This window comes from Xiphophorus hellerii, chromosome 10 (genome assembly GCF_003331165.1).
Source record: "Xiphophorus hellerii strain 12219 chromosome 10, Xiphophorus_hellerii-4.1, whole genome shotgun sequence".
In the NCBI taxonomy this organism is placed as follows: Eukaryota; Metazoa; Chordata; class Actinopteri; order Cyprinodontiformes; family Poeciliidae; genus Xiphophorus; species Xiphophorus hellerii.
Genome location: NC_045681.1, coordinates 15785134 through 15801522, shown reverse-complemented (window position 1 = coordinate 15801522; position 16389 = coordinate 15785134). Strand labels below are relative to the sequence as shown.

The 16389-nt window shown below is 36.5% G+C and overlaps 3 protein-coding genes across 5 annotated transcripts; all 3 read left to right on the top strand.

The window, feature by feature from the left end:
- The first annotated feature begins 1047 nt into the window (after window positions 1-1047).
- On the top strand, window positions 1048-5727 carry LOC116727460 (oocyte zinc finger protein XlCOF6.1-like). The gene is made up of 3 exons (XM_032574902.1): window positions 1048-1512; window positions 1613-1846; window positions 2712-5727. Exons 2-3 carry the CDS (start codon window positions 1729-1731, stop codon window positions 3824-3826), a joined length of 1233 nt encoding a protein of 410 aa, XP_032430793.1. The 5' UTR covers window positions 1048-1512; window positions 1613-1728; the 3' UTR covers window positions 3827-5727.
- Window positions 5728-5993: 266 nt separating this feature from the next.
- LOC116727438 (gastrula zinc finger protein XlCGF57.1-like) lies at window positions 5994-10030 on the top strand. 2 transcript variants are annotated; one of them, XM_032574864.1, is made up of 3 exons: window positions 5994-6415; window positions 6520-6669; window positions 7293-10030. In XM_032574864.1, exons 2-3 carry the CDS (start codon window positions 6573-6575, stop codon window positions 8957-8959), a joined length of 1764 nt encoding a protein of 587 aa, XP_032430755.1. In that variant the 5' UTR covers window positions 5994-6415; window positions 6520-6572; the 3' UTR covers window positions 8960-10030. The 2 variants fall into 2 exon arrangements, with proteins under 2 accessions (XP_032430755.1, XP_032430757.1); XM_032574866.1 differs by having other exon boundaries at window positions 5994-6418; window positions 6522-6669.
- A 504-nt stretch (window positions 10031-10534) lies between these two features.
- Window positions 10535-14589, top strand: LOC116727457 (gastrula zinc finger protein XlCGF57.1-like). Of its 2 annotated transcripts, XM_032574900.1 has the most exons (3): window positions 10535-10963; window positions 11043-11267; window positions 12626-14589. In XM_032574900.1, exons 2-3 carry the CDS (start codon window positions 11150-11152, stop codon window positions 13831-13833), a joined length of 1326 nt encoding a protein of 441 aa, XP_032430791.1. In that variant the 5' UTR covers window positions 10535-10963; window positions 11043-11149; the 3' UTR covers window positions 13834-14589. The 2 variants fall into 2 exon arrangements, with proteins under 2 accessions (XP_032430791.1, XP_032430790.1); XM_032574899.1 differs by having other exon boundaries at window positions 10535-11267.
- The last annotated feature ends 1800 nt before the right edge of the window (window positions 14590-16389 follow it).

Genomic DNA, 16389 nt, shown 5'->3' with positions numbered 1-16389 from the left:
TTCAGTCCGTAGTCACATTGTTGAATGTTTAGAACAGGGGAGATGTATATAACTTTGTCCTAGTCACACTAGAGATATTTAATAATATAAAAAAAAGTCAGGTGCTAGTTTTAAACAAGGTTTATTTTAAAATCTGCTCATAAACATCAATTTAGCTTTTGTCTAGGTGTCAGGAAATTGGAAGAAATATAGACTTGGCAACAAAAATAAATAAATCAAAAATAAGGTATCAATAAAATTCGTTCTAACTTTCTGTTTATCAACGTCATTGGTTTTATTTTTTCCAAAATATGACAGATCATCAAAACCATAGACATAAAGACATTTATTTAAATTTATTGTGTCTCAAAATAACAAAAATTCTCAATGGCAATCTACTCAGGTTAAACAAAATGGAGAAAATACGGAAGATGATTAGGGCTGTCTGAAAAAAAAACTGATTTAAATCACAGAAAAAAACTAAGATTCTGAGATTAAACTCATTTTTTCTCCGGTAGCCCTAATCATCTTGTGCAAATCCCATCAGATAAACACAAAACATTGAAATAATACAGACTGATTCTATTTCCGGCAGACAAGATGTTATGGAGATTCATTAGTGGTTGAGATCAGACTCAGACTAAATTAATTTGTGAATTGGTTTGTTGATTTCTGGGATTTTGCCTAAAAGTGTTTCTGGTCAAAATATGGATGGTTTGAGCTGCTTAAATATTCAGCTGATAGCTGAGCCTCTAGTCCAATCTGAAAAATTAAAACTGAGCTGAAAAAGTCAGCACTAAAACAACGACCACTTTTGACGCCGATGCTTAACGGAGCGTGAATTCAGAGTTTTGTCTGAAGAGCTCGAAGCTTCTTCTTCTTCTTGTTTTTTTTTTATGGCGGTTGGCAAACAACTTTTAGGTGCATTACCGCCACCTTCTAGACTGGAGTATGGATCAGATGTAAAGTCACTATAATCTTCCCATAATACCTGTTCTAGAGCTCGAAGCTGAAAGAGGAAGTTGTTTTTCACACAATGCTGAGCTTTAGTTGCCGCTGATTGGTCAGTGAGGAGGGAGAAACCGGATGTAGTAATATTAGCTCGTAGCTAAGCCCTGTTAGAAAAAAAAAAAAAAAGAAACGTTGTAAAGTTTATGTTAAACAAGTGTAAAATTGATTATTCAGACTCTGCCCGGTAGTCTTCGTGAAGAGACCGCCTCCAAATGTTTGTTTAGAGTCGCTCTGATTATTTTTAGTCGGAGTTTGCGGCACAGGATGTAATTAGCCGTTACTAGGCTACCTGAATGAACCGTTAGCTTCCGCGGATCTAAAGCAGCTAACAGCGGAGACTTAATTAGTCGGCAGTCTAGCTTTTTCAGTTTATAGTTTAGTATTTAAGAATGCCCACACTCTGAGTTTATGACACCGTGCAGAGAAGACCACGTCATTTGTGGACACCTCGTCTAACCTTGTTAATCTGAGGACCGAGAGACTGGAGACAGTTACCGAGTGGACCCAGAACCACTGACCAAGGTATCGGACTCTCTCCTCTGCAGCACCGCCTCAGCTCTGCTACAGCTTACATTGTATGATTATACACTTTGTTTGATCACATACTTGTCTCCGATTCCAGTTTCGGTAGAAAACAAACTTAAAGATGCCCGCTCTATGACTGAAACCCTGCCCTAATAGAACATGTGAAGGTTGTAAACAAGGACTGTGAAAAGGAGAATCTCAAGTGGAGTGAGGATGTCCGAGATAATAAAGGTTGAAGCAGCTGAACCTGGAGGGATCAGCGTGGAGCCCTCCATTTCTGCAGAGTCCACATCAGAACTGGAGGAGGAAACACAAGACAGCAAAGAAATCAGTAAGTGACTGTACTCTAACGTATATGCACTCAAAATGTTGTAATTTTATTTTGTGTTTTTTATGATTTAAAGCACTTTGAACTGCCTTGTTGCTAAAATTTGCTATACTATATATACAGTACAGACCTAAAGTTTGGACACACCTTTCTAATTCAATGGGTTTTCTTTATTTTCATGACTATTTATAAGGCAAGAAATCCCACTTATTAACCTGACAGGGCACACCTATGAAGTGAAAACCATTTCAGGTGACTACCTCTTGAAGCTCATCAAGAAAATGCAGAGTGTGTGCAAAGCAGTAATCACAGCAAAAGGTTGCTACTTTGAAGAAACTAGAATATAAGGGGTATTTTCAGTTGTTTTACACTTTTTTGTTTAGTGCATATTTCCACATGTGTTATTCATAGTTTTGATGCCTTCAGTGTGAATCTACAATGTCAATAGTCATGAAAATAAAGGAAACTCATTGAATTAGAAGGTGTGTCCAAACATTTGGTCTGTACTGTATATATATAAGTTACCTACTGTGAGCTTAATGCATGCTCAAGAGTCAGAAAAGGACAAATTAAATTCTTAAGAGTTTTTGATAATGCATATTTCCAGTCATCTTTAACCTAGATTTGGATTCTTTTCAATTTTAAGAAAGAAAATTTCTTTGCTATTAAACTGAGGATTTTTATAGCTTTTTACTTGGATAATTGGTTCCATTTCTGTGGAACGTATTGCGTTTTTGGTCTATTAAGGAATTTTATTCTCAAAATAAATAAGCTAAAAAACACATTTCTAAACATACCTGTCTATATCAATACTGAATATATATGTATAAATGATTCTTAATGTTTATATGTGTTTCTGTGTCCAAAGTCCAGCAGATTGTTGTGATTAAAGAAGAGGTTCCCCATGACTGGAACCCCAATTTGGACCAAGAGGACACAGAGACCCCAGATATGAAGGAGGAAGTGAACAAACTGTGGATCAATGAGGATGGAGAGCTGCAGAGTGAAAATAAAGACGAATCTCAATTATTAGAGGCTTCAAACAGCAGCTCAGCTAAGACGAAAACAGAACATAATGGAGAGGACCGTAGAGAACCAGAACTTGACAACAACCCAGATCCAACAGGTTCCACTCAACAAAGTAAGATGTTAGTTCCCAAAAGAGGTAAAGTATCTAAACTGAATTCAACACTTATGGCTCAGATTGGAATCCATGCAGGAGAGAAGCCGTTTAGTTGCAAAATTTGTGGCAAAAGATTAAAACATTTGACTTCAATTAAATTACACCTAATGACACACAATGGCAATATAGAACATATCTGTGATTTTTGTGGGAAAGGGTTTAAAGAAAAGAGTTCTCTTCGGACACATATAAGACTCCACACAGGAGAGAAACCATTTGCATGTGATAATTGTGGTCGAAGGTTTCACGAAAAAGCAAAACTTAAAACACACCTGAAAGTTCACTCAGTAGAACAACCGTTTTCTTGTGATGTTTGTGGCACCAGATTCAAACGAAAGGAAAATATAAAAAAGCACATGAGGATTCACACGGCAGAGAAACCCTTTGTGTGTAGTGTTTGTAGGAAAAGATTTTCACGACAAGAAACTCTAAAGAGACACATGCATGTTCACACAGGAGAGAAACGGTTCATGTGTAATGTTTGTAGTAAAGGATTTGCTCTGAAACATCACCTCAAGAACCACATGGAGGTTCACACTGCTCCGTTTAGCTGTGGGGACTGTAGTAAGTGTTTTGTAAATGAAATCCAGTTAGAGCGACATGTGAGAGTCCACTCAGAGGAGAGGCCGTTTGGGTGCGACATCTGTAAGACCAGATTTTATCAAAAGTGTCAGCTTGAAAATCACATGAGAGTCCATTCAGGTGAGAAACCGTTTGTGTGCACTGTTTGCAGTAAAGCATTTTCCCGACTTGGAAATTTGAAGAAACACATGGAGGTTCACAGGGGCTACAAAGAATGATTCATTTGATCGTAATCTAAACTGTCAGTATTTTTCCAATGAGTCTACGGTCTCTGCTTTCTGGGGCTGCTGGTAAGTGCTAAATTACATTATTTCACATTTTCGATGTCAAATTGGCTATTCAAAGCTTAATGATTTGAGTTCCTGCTTTAATTAGGTCAATTCAACCCCCTTTCTTTCCCCTAGCTATTCAGAGTTGGATTTGCTGTTCTTTTTTTCCTCTGGATCATTGCTCATGTCCATAACTCAAACGTGTTTGAACTTAAGGTCATAATTTGAAAGCCAGTCGTTGTCCTTTAGGGTTTCTGGTAAAGAGCAGATTTCATGGCTCCATTAGGTTATGCCAAGTCTTCCAGGCAAAGAAGCCCATCTTCATCACACTGCCACCACCATGTTTAACTGTCATTATAATTATTCTTTTCCTGAACATATCTGGAAAATATCTTGCTGGATATCCTGCTACACAATCATCAGATATATGTTGATAAAGCCATCTTCTTTGAATGTGTGCAGTTGTTCCCACCCCTTTTTTGTTTTTTAGAGTTGGACATTTAATTGCTTGCGGTAATGAAACATTTGTGTGATGCTGAAGTAAACTATCACACAGCGAACGGGTTTCCAGTTACAGGTTCGCTTTAGGTTTGTGTGTGTCAGTGTTCATCTTCCACTGAAGCAGAAGACTTCCTCAGCATTCCTTCTGTAAATAAGTTAAAAGACAGTATTAGGAGCTGCAGGATTTTCAGCTTTACAAACTCAAAAATGTTAACATTTGTTTTGCATGTAATTAGTACAGACAAAATAATATTTCCTGGAAGTTTACGTACACTTTAAAAGCTCAAAGAGGCATTTGACATCAGGAAATGGATTAGTGCTTTTCGTAAGCATGGTGATGAGCCATTTATGTTGAATTGATTGAGATTAATTTACAAAGTTTTTATTTTCTAATGGATTGTAAATAATGTAAATAACTTCATTTTACTTGTCATCCCTAACAGTGTTTTCCCAACTCATTTCCACTTAAACTTTATTTTTCAGATACTGGCAGAAGTTTTGATCAAGTTTTATTCAGTCTAAAATGTAACGATAAGGTACAAGCAGGACAAAAACGACAGTTTTGTTCATCTAAAAAAAAATTAGTCTCAGCAGAAGTGCTCTGAATTGTCAGTTTACATACTTGCAAAACTGCCTCTAGGATTTTAATTTGAAAATGTATCTTGAGTTTGTTAATGCCATTGGAACTGTGAGTTACTCCCTCTTTGGATGCGTAAAGCATCTTATTGTTTGTAAATTGGGTAGATTAGAAATTAAAATGTATTGGTTGTAACTAAAATGTGCCTAATTTATTTTATGAATGTGATCATTCAAATTGTCTCTTCTCACTACGACATTGCTAATGTTTGAAGCTTGTTCATGTCTGGTTTACTCATCGCCAAATTGGTCAACCTTTCAGGTTTTGATTTTTAGTAAATTTTTATTATTTTTATTTTATTGTTTTCAGTAAAGGCTGCAAGTGTTTTGGCGCCATTTATTTCAGTTTCTTTTTAAAAATCTTTCTTTTTGGTCAGATTTTTCATTATTATTTTGATCTCTCTCTTTCTCTTAAATTTATTTTGATATGTCAAAAACATTGTTAGAAATTAGCAGCTGGGCTTCAGAGCTTTTCAAAAAAATTGTTCTACCTGATCAGAGACTGTTGTGTTTTCCCACAGATTGAATATGTGGAGCCCTCATTAGAATGCTGTCTGAAACATGATTCCACATAGCTGAAGTATAGTGACCTCAAAGTAATGGTAGTTCACCAAATACTATTTTTTTTGTTACATGTTATACTAAACAATGTATACAGAGTACTGTTGTGAAATATGTTAAAACTTATCTAATAAACATTTTTCAAAGCTGTTTGAACTGAATTGGATTTAATTGACTAGACTTTACTTGTTGGTCATTGAAAGTGTCTTGAGTATTTTCAAAAGATGTTTAAGAATTTAAAGTTACGGTGTGTTGTGATAAAAAGACAAATTTGGTAATCGAAGTAAAAATGGAATAAGATTTTCTCCACACATTTAATGATAAAGTAATCTCCATTTGTTATTTTATTCTGAAAATCAATTAGCGCATAAAGGAAGTAGTATATCGAATCAGCTCTTGACTCGTCATTGATTGGTCAGTGAGGCGGAAGTAACCCGATATAGCAGTGCTAACTTGACAAGCTATGTCTTGAAACAAAAACGTCTTAAAGTTTGTGTAATTGGTTTTTTACACTGTTAGCTCGAATGCATTCGTGATGATATGGTTTCCTCATGTTTGTTTTGAAACCACTCTGATTATTTCTAACTGGATTTTGCTGGACGGAGTGTAATTATCATGTATTAGCAAAGTGAATGGACTGTAACCCACCGTGGAGCTAAAGCGGCTAACAGCAGAAATCAAATAAGCGTTTTTGAAGTACAATCTCTTAAAGTTCATGATTTACAGCTACAAGTCGAGTCGATAAGACTATACGGAGGACTACATCGTCTATGGACACTTCCTCTAATCCTTGTGCAGCTGAGGTCCGACAGACTGGGGACAGAGTGAACCCAAGAACTAAAGGTATGAGACTCTGCAGCATCGCTTCAGCTCTGCTACGGTTTACATTTTCTATTGATACGCTTTATCTGATCAAATACTGATTTGAGTCTGTTTTCTGTTTCAGGCAGTAGCAGTACAGTAGATCAAGGTTATGTGACCGAAACCTGAAGTGAGGATGTCTGAGATGACGGTTGAGACAGACGACCCCGGAGGGCTCAGTTTGGAGCCCCCCAAACCTGCAGCATCCACGACAGAATACGGCAAAGATCTCAGTAAATTCTGTATATTTGAGCAAACTAATTTTATATCAAACCATCAGATTCAAGTGACAAAATTGAATTACAGCCAAGCACAAAAAGTGAGCTTTTTTTTTTTTAGCAAGGTTACTGATCTACATATTGCTTTCACTGTGCAAAGTTAATGTGGACTTGCATTTTAGGACCATATGTCTCCTTATCAGGTTCACATTGAACACACCATGAAGTAATTATCAATAACCTGAAAATGGGTGCACCAGGTCATTCAAGACACACTTGAGTCAGAGGGACCAACACTTTTGTCCATGTATACTTATATAACGGCTCTTGGTCAGATTCTTCTCCTTAATGCGTAGAAGCTAACACAACAAGGATACTCAAATGCTCCACCACACTAAGGATTTTTTTTGTCTGAATACTTGTCTTTTCTGCTTATCTTGTTATAACTGTGACATTTTAAACCGTTTTTTATTAAACAATCTTAAAAAAACATATACACATCTGCCATTATTACTACTAAATATTTTTTGGTTTCTTAGACTGAGAAATTTACTTAAAACCTTTGTGATGTTTATATTATTACTATTTGTTATTATGATCATCACAGAATGTCCTTGTATGTTTGTTTTATTGTTCAGACTATCAGACGTTGGTAATTAAAGAAGAAGTTACCCATGATTGGAGCTCGAGTTCGAACCAACAGGACCAAGATCCCTCACTCATAAAGGAGGAAGAGGAGGAACAGTGGATCAGTCAGGAGGAAGAGCAGCTCATTGTGAAGATTGAAGATGAGGAGAAACCTCAGGTATCTGAGCTTCAACATATAAAAACTGAAGACAGTAAAGAGACTGAATCTTCAACAAGCAACACAACCGTGCAGATGGAAATGGAACCTTGTGGAGAGGACAGTAGAGGACCAGAACCAGACAGAAACTTAAATTCACTTTGTTCTTTCCAACAAAGTAAGATTAAGGTTCACAAAAGAGGTAAAAGATCTAAACTGTGCTCCAAACTTACTGCTCAGATTAGAGTCTATGCAGGAGAAAGGCCATTTGGTTGCAATGTTTGTGGCAAAAGATTCAAAAATAAGACTCATATTCGATTACACATGATGATTCATACTGGAAAGAGAGAATATTGCTGTGATCTTTGTGGTAAAGGATTTAAAGAAAAGCACTGCCTTCAGGTACATATGAGACTTCATACCGGAGAGAGGCCATTTGCATGTGATGACTGTGGTAGAAGGTTCCACGCAAAAACAAATCTTAAAACTCACATGAAAGTCCATTCAGAAGAAAAACCATTTTCCTGTGATGTTTGTAGTACAAGATTTAAAAGGAAGGAGACACTGAAGAAGCACACAATGATCCACACTGCAGAGAAAACCTTTTTTTGTAGTATTTGTGGGAAAGGATTTTCATTACAAAAAAGTCTGAGGACTCACATGTGTCTTCACACAGGAGAGAAACCATTTGTCTGTAGTGTTTGCAGTAAAGGATTTGCATTACAGGAGAATCTAAAGAGACACATGTCTTCTCACACTGGAGAAAAACCATTTATTTGTGGTGTCTGCAGTAAAGGGTTTTCATTACGGCAAAATCTAAAGAGCCACATGCATGTTCACACAGGGGAGAAACCATTTATTTGCAGCTTTTGTAGTAAGGGATTTTATAGACACGGAGATCTGAGGAGACACATGAGTGTTCATACAGGGGAGAAAGCGTTCATTTGTAGTATTTGCAGTAAAGGATTTTCACAACAAATTCATTTGAAGAATCACATGCGTGTTCACACAGGAGAGACGCCATTTGTTTGTAGTGTTTGTAGTAAGGGATTTTCACTGCAGGAGAATCTAAAAAGACACATGCATGTTCACACAGGAGAAAAGCAGTTTATTTGTGATATCTGCAGCAAAGGATTTTCACAGCAAGGGACCTTAAAGAGACACATGAGTGTTCACACTGGAGAAAAACAGTTCACTTGTAGTGTTTGTGGTAAAGGTTTTTCAAAGCAAAATTATCTTAAAAGCCACATGGAGGTTCACACCGCACCATTTAGCTGCAATGAATGCAGTAAACGTTTTGTGAATGAAATCCAGTTAGAGCGACATGGAAGAGTCCACACTGAGGAGAGACCATATGGCTGTGACATCTGTAAGAGCAGATTTAATCAAAAGGGTCAACTTCAGAATCACATGAGGGTTCATTCAGGAGAGAAACCATTTGTTTGTGATGTTTGCAGTAAAGGATTTTCGCAACATGGAAATCTGAAGAGACACATGAGTGTTCATGAGGGCTGCAAGTAATGATTATCATGGTCGACTAATTTAAAACAAAGAAAAAGTGTCAAGTGATATAACTTAATATGAAATGACTGCTTTGTGTATTCATACATGTCCTTAGCACATTATGCTTCTACATCATCAAATAAATTCCCACAGTAGTTGTTTTTTTTTAAACAGTTTTCTTCTGCTTGGATCAGCTTCAGTTCAAATTTCGAAATATTTGAGGCAGCCTAATCCGTTTATAGATGCATCAGGATATGGGTCATCTTGATGTTAATTGCTAACCTAACATGCTGATCAAAACAAAGTTCTGCTGTGAGCAGAGTGACAACATTCAGCGGAGCCACTGAGAGTGAGAGCTAAGCAGCAAAAGGGAAAAGTGAAGAGACGACTCTCTCTCTCTCCCACTTTCTATTTCTGTCTCATATGGTGTGCTCGCTCCGCTTTTAGCCCCGCCCCTTTTAATGAATAACTCTTAAGAGACGGCTCTAAGAGTCGAAACATTCACGACTGACCGATCACTGCTTTAAAGGTTTCCATTTAAAGGTAAATGGAAGCACACATATCCACACTAGGTGAAAATATACAGACAGAAAAGTAAGAATACCGGACTGTATAGAAAGGACAAATTTGCAACATACAGAAAATAATACTGCACAGTTATTACAAATATTATGCTTAGATTAAAATAAATGTGCAAATGAGTATGAGTTAAAAATGGTCAAAAGCTACACGACAGTTAAAACAATCTGGAGATTTTCCCCTCAATGTCTTGGGGGGTTAGAGAAGGAACAAAAAACTCTAACAAGCTCCAAAATACAATCTGTGTTTCACAACTTAAGTTATAAGGTCCTGAATGCTTATTTATTATTGCAGCACATTTCTTCTCATTCGTTAGTAGGATAAATACTGTGATATTGTATGATATGTCTGATATTTGTTAGTTATTTTTGTTCCTGTTATGATTAGATTCTAATGTCTATTTTGGTTTGTTAGTAATAAATGAAAACTTAGATTCCATTATTGGCTACCAGTGACAGTGACTGATGTAATTTTTTCTGGTGGTAATAAATTGCAGTCATGAGAGATGAACAACAATGACTGTTTTGTTTTCATTTGTAATCTAGGTCATTCAACAGGTATTTGAATGACCTAGATTTACGCCTTCAATTTTTTTACATTTTACATAGTAATGTGTACATGTGATCCACAGATGCATAAAAATTAGATTTTAATACATACATACATACATACATACATACATACATACATACATACATACATACATACATACATACATACATACATACATACATATTCCCATTCTATACAACAACTTTAGCCTCATTTATGCTTAAAGAAATTTTAATTTTGGATGAGGCTATGCTATGTTTAAAATGTATCTCCTGCCAGAACAATATGTGTAAAGTTGTTGATTTATTGAAAACGGTGAAATGGAAAAAATGACTATAAATGTGTAGTTGTATACATAGCTGGCTTATTCACACGTCTTATTCTGAAATCCTAGTGGTTAAAAGAGGAAGTGGTTTTTCGAATTACAGCTTTACTCGTCATTCATTGGTCAAAGTTGTGGAAGTGACCGGATGTAGCAATGCTAGCTTAACTGGTTAAGTCTTGACAGAGAAACGTTTTAAACTCTGTGTAAGACAAGTGTTTAATTTATGTCAGGCTCTACGTTTAAAAGTTTTGGTGAGGAAACTCTTTCTTTGTGTTTGTTTTGAACCACTGCGATTATTTTCTAGCCTGGGTTTGCAGTGGAGAATGTAATTCGCCCTCACCAGCAAAGTGAATGCACCGATAGACTCCGCAGCTAACAGCAGAAACTTTTATGAGTGATTTAGACGTTTGAGCTTTTATTTATTTTTTATTTTAACAACACGAATCCCCTCTCCCGAGTTTGTGAGACTGTGCGGGTAGGACCACATCGTCCTCTAACCTTGTTGTCCAGCTGAGGACCGAGAAGCTGGGCACAGTAACAGAGTGGACCCAGAACTACTGACCACGGTATCAGACCCTCTGCTCTGACATTTACTGTCAATACACTTTATTTGATATGGTGCAGAGTTATTATGTCTGACGGCAGTTTCAGGAGCAGACAAACAGAAGCTCTGGGCTGAAACCTTGTTCTACTAGAACATGTGAAAGTTGTAAACAAGGATTTTGGAAAGGAGAATCCCAGGTCTACTGAGGATGACTGAGATGATGAAGGTTGAAGCAGATGAGCCTGAAGGGTTCAGTTTAGAGCCACCTGTACCTGCGACATTCACATCAGAACTGGAGGAGGAAACACAAGACAGCAAAGATCTCGGTAAGTGACTCACATTGAGCACATAACACCAGATTTAAAGTCCCTCCACTGGCTCCCTGCAGCTCAAAGAATAGACTTTAAAATACTGTTGTTAGTTTATAAATCACTGAACGGCTTAGCACCACAATACATTAAAGATCTGATGTTGTTGTATCAACCTTCCAGACCTCTCAGGTCGTCCGGTTCTGGTCTGCTCTGCATCCCCAGAACCAGAACCAAACAAGGAGAAGCAGCTTTCAGCATCTATGCACCACAAATTTGGAACAAACTTCCAGAAAACTGTAAAACAGCTGAAACACTGACTTCTTTTAAATCTCGACTAAAAACCCACCTGTTTAGAATTGTATTTGAAATGCAATCAATAAATTTATTGATAGAACTTGACTTAATGCTGTGTTTTGATTGTTGATTCTGTGTTGCATTGTGTTTCTGTGTTTGTAATGATGTAAAGCACTTTGAAATGAAATAAAATTTGATTGATTGATTTGTTTGGATTGGAAAAAATTAAAAACGGGTCGCGGTCTGAATGCTCCTACAGGAAGCATCGTTTGGACCATGGCTATTTTTGTCCAGTATGAGCGTTGTTAAAATTCGGCATGAAGTTGTTTGACGACGTGAGTAATTAAGTGTTTAAAAAATGCTGATAAACCTTTGGTGAAGTTCTTATTTATTTCTCAATCGGTGTAGATAAATTTGAAACATAAATTTTTCTTAAATAGCAGAATTTGTTAATAGGTGGGAGACAGCACCATTTTATTTTGGTGACGTGTTCTAATATTTTTGGCAGAAATTGTGAGTTGTTTGGATCTGAACCAGGTTTTTTTTCTCCTTCAAACAGTAGTATGATGGCGCTCAACAGAGCTACCTATGTCACTGTTTAGACTCCTTTTCGACACATAGATTGTATTACTGCTGCATTACTTATATTTAGCTCTGTTTCTCTGTTTAACAAGCTACTAACAAATCTGATTCTTCAATTGACTCTAAATTTTACCAGAAAGTCCACCTCTACCAGTAAATGTTAAGTTTTAGATTTTCCTTTTTTGTATATCTCTTTCCTGTCCTATCAATCACATTTTGAGCCAGGTTCTCCTAAACCAGGTCTCCTCAGATCCAGACCTTGGGATTGTCTTACATGTAAGCATTTTGAGGGTGATAGTTAAGTGGTTAACGACTATTTATATGATTGAATTGTAATTAATTGATTACTAAATGTTTGTGAAGTGCTTCGAGTTGACATTTATTGGAAAGTGCTACTGTAGAAATAAATTGGAATTAAAAAGGGGATGCATTTTCTTTTTGTGTAAATTATGTGTTTAAAAGCATTTATTAATACCTGTGTATTTAATTGTTTCTAGTCCATCAGATGTTGGTGATCAAAAAAGAAGTTCCCCATGACTGGAACCCCACTTTGGACCTGCAAGACCAAGAGCCCCACCACACTAAGGAGGAAAATAAGGAACTATGGGTTCATCAGAAGGAAGAGCAACTTACTGTGAAGACTGAGGATGAAGAGAAACCTCAGTTATCAGAGCTTCATCAGATTAAAACTGAAGACGAAAGGAAGACAAAAACTGGAGGGGAGAACTGTGGAGGACCAGAATCAGGCAGAAAAGCAGCTGTATTACGCTCTTCACAACAAAGTAAGGTGATGGTGAGCAAAAGAGCTAAAAGATCTAAACTGCGTTCCAAACGTGCCTCTCAGATTAGTGTACACACAGGAGAGAAACCATTTGGTTGCAATTTTTGTGGCAAAAGATTCAGGCACAAGCCTTATGTTAAGCTACACATGATGATTCACACTGGAATAAGAGAACATAGCTGCGATTTTTGTGGTAAAGGCTTTAAAGAAAAACGTTGTCTTCAGACACATATGAGGCTCCACACTGGAGAGAAACCATTTGCCTGTGATGATTGCGGTAGAAGGTTTCACGCAAAGACAAGTCTGAGGAGTCACTTGGAGGTCCATTCAGAAGAAAATCCATTTTCCTGTGATGTTTGCGGTTCAAGATTTAAAAGGAATGGAAATCTTAAAAAGCACATGAGGATCCACACTGCAGAGAGACCTTTTGTTTGTAGTGTTTGTAGTAAAGGATTTTCACAACAAATTCATCTAAAAAGCCACATGACTGTTCACACGGGAGAGAAACCATTCACCTGCAGGGTTTGCAGTAAAGAATTTTCACGACAAGGAAATCTAAAGAGGCACATGAGCGTTCACACAGGAGAGAAGCAGTTTATTTGTGGTGTTTGTAGTAAAGGATTTTCAAAGCAAAACTATCTCAAAAATCACATGGAGTGTCACACTGCACCATTTAGTTGCAGTGACTGCGGTAAATGTTTCATGGAGGAAATGCAGCTGAAGCTGCATATGAGACTTCACACTGAAGAGCGTCCGTTTGGTTGTGACGTCTGTAAAATCAGGTTTAACAAAAAATATAATCTCAACAGTCACATGAGGCTCCATCTAGGAGAAAAACCGTTTGCCTGTAGAGTTTGTAGTAAAGGATTTTCACGACATGGAGATCTGAAGAAACATATGTGTGTTCATGAGGGTTTTAGCTAAAGATTATTTTTCATTGTATTTTTATTTGACTATCCATCTAGTGTTTTTGTGGTCACACTTTTATTTCTGTGAAACATAAATTTGATACAGTTTCTTAAACATGTATGATTATGAAGCAAAAGATGTTCCCACTTGGGGATCAGATCACATGACGTGCAATAAAGTGAATCACTGGGTCGTTATCGTCAATTCCACTTGAAAGAGCAGAACTTAGACCCTCAGATCCTTCTAAAACCAGAGATATGATTAAAAAATATCAAACTATAAAGGTTAAAAAAATTGATGAGACGAGCAGGTGCTTTTTTCTTCTTCTAATTGTTTCCCAAATTGAAACGTCTGTTAGTTAAATCATATGTTATTACTCTGTGATAAATATACCTGTGAGTTCTGAAGTGGACCAGGTGGGGGCGCCAAATATTGTCAAGCCAGTGAACTGTTGCATGTAGGGATGGGTCAATATTTATCTGACAGCATGTCAGCCAGCCGTCATACTCATTTCAAAGAGACCAATACTGACTTTCCTGATCTTCTACTTTTGGTTATATTTTATGTTTATTTTGTTTTGAAGAGTAGATAAAATACATTTTAAAAAATCAGCTTCAAATACAGATTTTTGTTGGAAATATTTTAATATATTTATTGTGTATTTTAATTTAATTGTCCACATGTTCATAATTTGAATCCCGTTTACTTTATCTAGTTCCCTAGCAGTTTTTTGAGGTTTTTTTACTGTAATAAATGACACTTGTTTTTACAGTTTGGAGTCCTGTGTTTATGGGCCCGAAATGTTAATAAAAGTAGATTAATGCAGGAATAAATGTCTATCAATTCATGCAAGTGAAGTTGTGCTGAAAATAAAATACCAAACACTAAGAGATAAAAAAAAAAAAAAAATTCAAAATCAGAAGTCAAATCAAACCTGACTTGGATCATTATTTGCTAATTAAGCTTTTTAAGGAACTTAAAGGATTTTATTCTTTTTCTGAAAACACAAAGGATGAGTTTGGATGCTTTATGCAAATGGACTTACATAGAAAGAGTTGAGCAAGAAAGGTGTGAAAAACCTGATCAGAGTTGACCTGGATTTGTCCTCACTGAGGAGACTTACGTTTTTATAAAGAGTTTGATGAATCAGGAACTGAGCCTTGAAGAAAACCCGTTGAATGATCGAGTTCCGGTTTGCTCTGTTTAAGTGTTTAAAATCTTTAGCTGGAGTTGTTTTAAAAATGCGTCTTAACAAAAGTGCATTTGTTGTTTACCTAGCTGCCCAGGAAGATGCCAACTTTATCATTTTCACTAATTTATGATTGCTCTTACTTAATCCTAGCTAAGCAAACATAAAATAAGCAACTTCATAAATTGGAAACAATTTCAGTGTTTCATAAGTAAAACGAGTCAAAGAGAAGTATTTTATGTCCGATAAACTCCCTTTTTTTATAGACTTTTAAATTGCATTCAAAAGTCATGTTTTAAAACTTTGATTAAAAAATTTGCTTGCAAGAAAAATGAATTTAATAACAATTCAATAGGCAGATTTCCCCCCCCCCCTACATAGATGTGACTATCCACCGACCCAGACAAGAATAATAACTGCTGATGTAAACTAATGTTAACAGATCTTAATGAAATGTTGTTCATAGTTCATCACTTAAGATCTTCACTATCCCAACTGAACTAGTTCACATTCAGTTAAAGTTTCCTTAAATAATCTGCTGAAACTTGAAAAACATTTGTTTCTTATCTTCACTTCTTTTTTAAATGCACTTTGTTAGTAACACCAAGAAGAAAGGTGTTCAAATACTGATCCAAGAGCATGCAATAGATGTATTTCTCTGGCTGTATGTCAGGGAAATATATACAGACTAGATAGATAGATAGATAGATAGATAGATAGATAGATAGATAGATAGATAGATAGATGTTTGCAAAAGTTTCCAAAAACATCTCACAAATATATTCAGGCTTCTTTTTTACACCGTTTTATGAGACTTATTGGCTGTATGAAAAACTAAGTGACACTGCCCTCTGCTGGACGATATCTGAATTTGTAATGAGTTTGCTATCATACTAGCAGAAGCAGGAATGATCGTCAGTGTTCAGCACAGTTTCTCTTACCAGCCGAGGGCACCAGAAGAGCTTTAGTGAGTTTGTGGACAAAACTTGGGCAACTTGGTTCTTTTGTTAAATAGTTTTGCAGTTTCCTTGTTAGACATTGACGACAATAAAGAGATTTGATCCTTACTTTCTCATGTTTTCCTGGTCAGTTTACCTAATTTCTTTTTTTTTTTTTTTTAGATGTACCAAGTAAAGAAAAGCAAACAGGTCAAATTTAGTTATTAAATCCATGGCACTCATAGCCTGTCATAAGTACGCATACGGTGTTTCAACTGCAGCTCTGAACATTTTTTACCCAGAACTTATTTTTCCCTGATCTTTTCCTTCCCTGTTGTTGGTGTAAAATCTTGCTGCCTGTTTCATTTCTGCCAGCTGAGAAGATTGCTCATCCAGTAGAGTGGCTGTGTCTGTTTCTGTGCTGTAGGGAGTGGGGTTGTTGCA

What these genes read in the sequence shown, in the direction of transcription:
- LOC116727460 (XM_032574902.1), top strand. Translation starts at nt 1,729, where the DNA reads ATGTCCGAGATAATAAAGGTTGAAGCAGCTGAACCTGGAGGGATCAGC. An exon ending in ACAAGACAGCAAAGAAATCA is followed by an intron (nt 1,847 to 2,711) that starts GTAAGTGACTGT and finishes CTGTGTCCAAAG; the next exon opens with TCCAGCAGATTGTTGTGATT.
- LOC116727438 (XM_032574864.1), top strand. Translation starts at nt 6,573, where the DNA reads ATGTCTGAGATGACGGTTGAGACAGACGACCCCGGAGGGCTCAGTTTG. An exon ending in AGAATACGGCAAAGATCTCA is followed by an intron (nt 6,670 to 7,292) that starts GTAAATTCTGTA and finishes TTTATTGTTCAG; the next exon opens with ACTATCAGACGTTGGTAATT.
- LOC116727457 (XM_032574900.1), top strand. Translation starts at nt 11,150, where the DNA reads ATGACTGAGATGATGAAGGTTGAAGCAGATGAGCCTGAAGGGTTCAGT. An exon ending in ACAAGACAGCAAAGATCTCG is followed by an intron (nt 11,268 to 12,625) that starts GTAAGTGACTCA and finishes AATTGTTTCTAG; the next exon opens with TCCATCAGATGTTGGTGATC.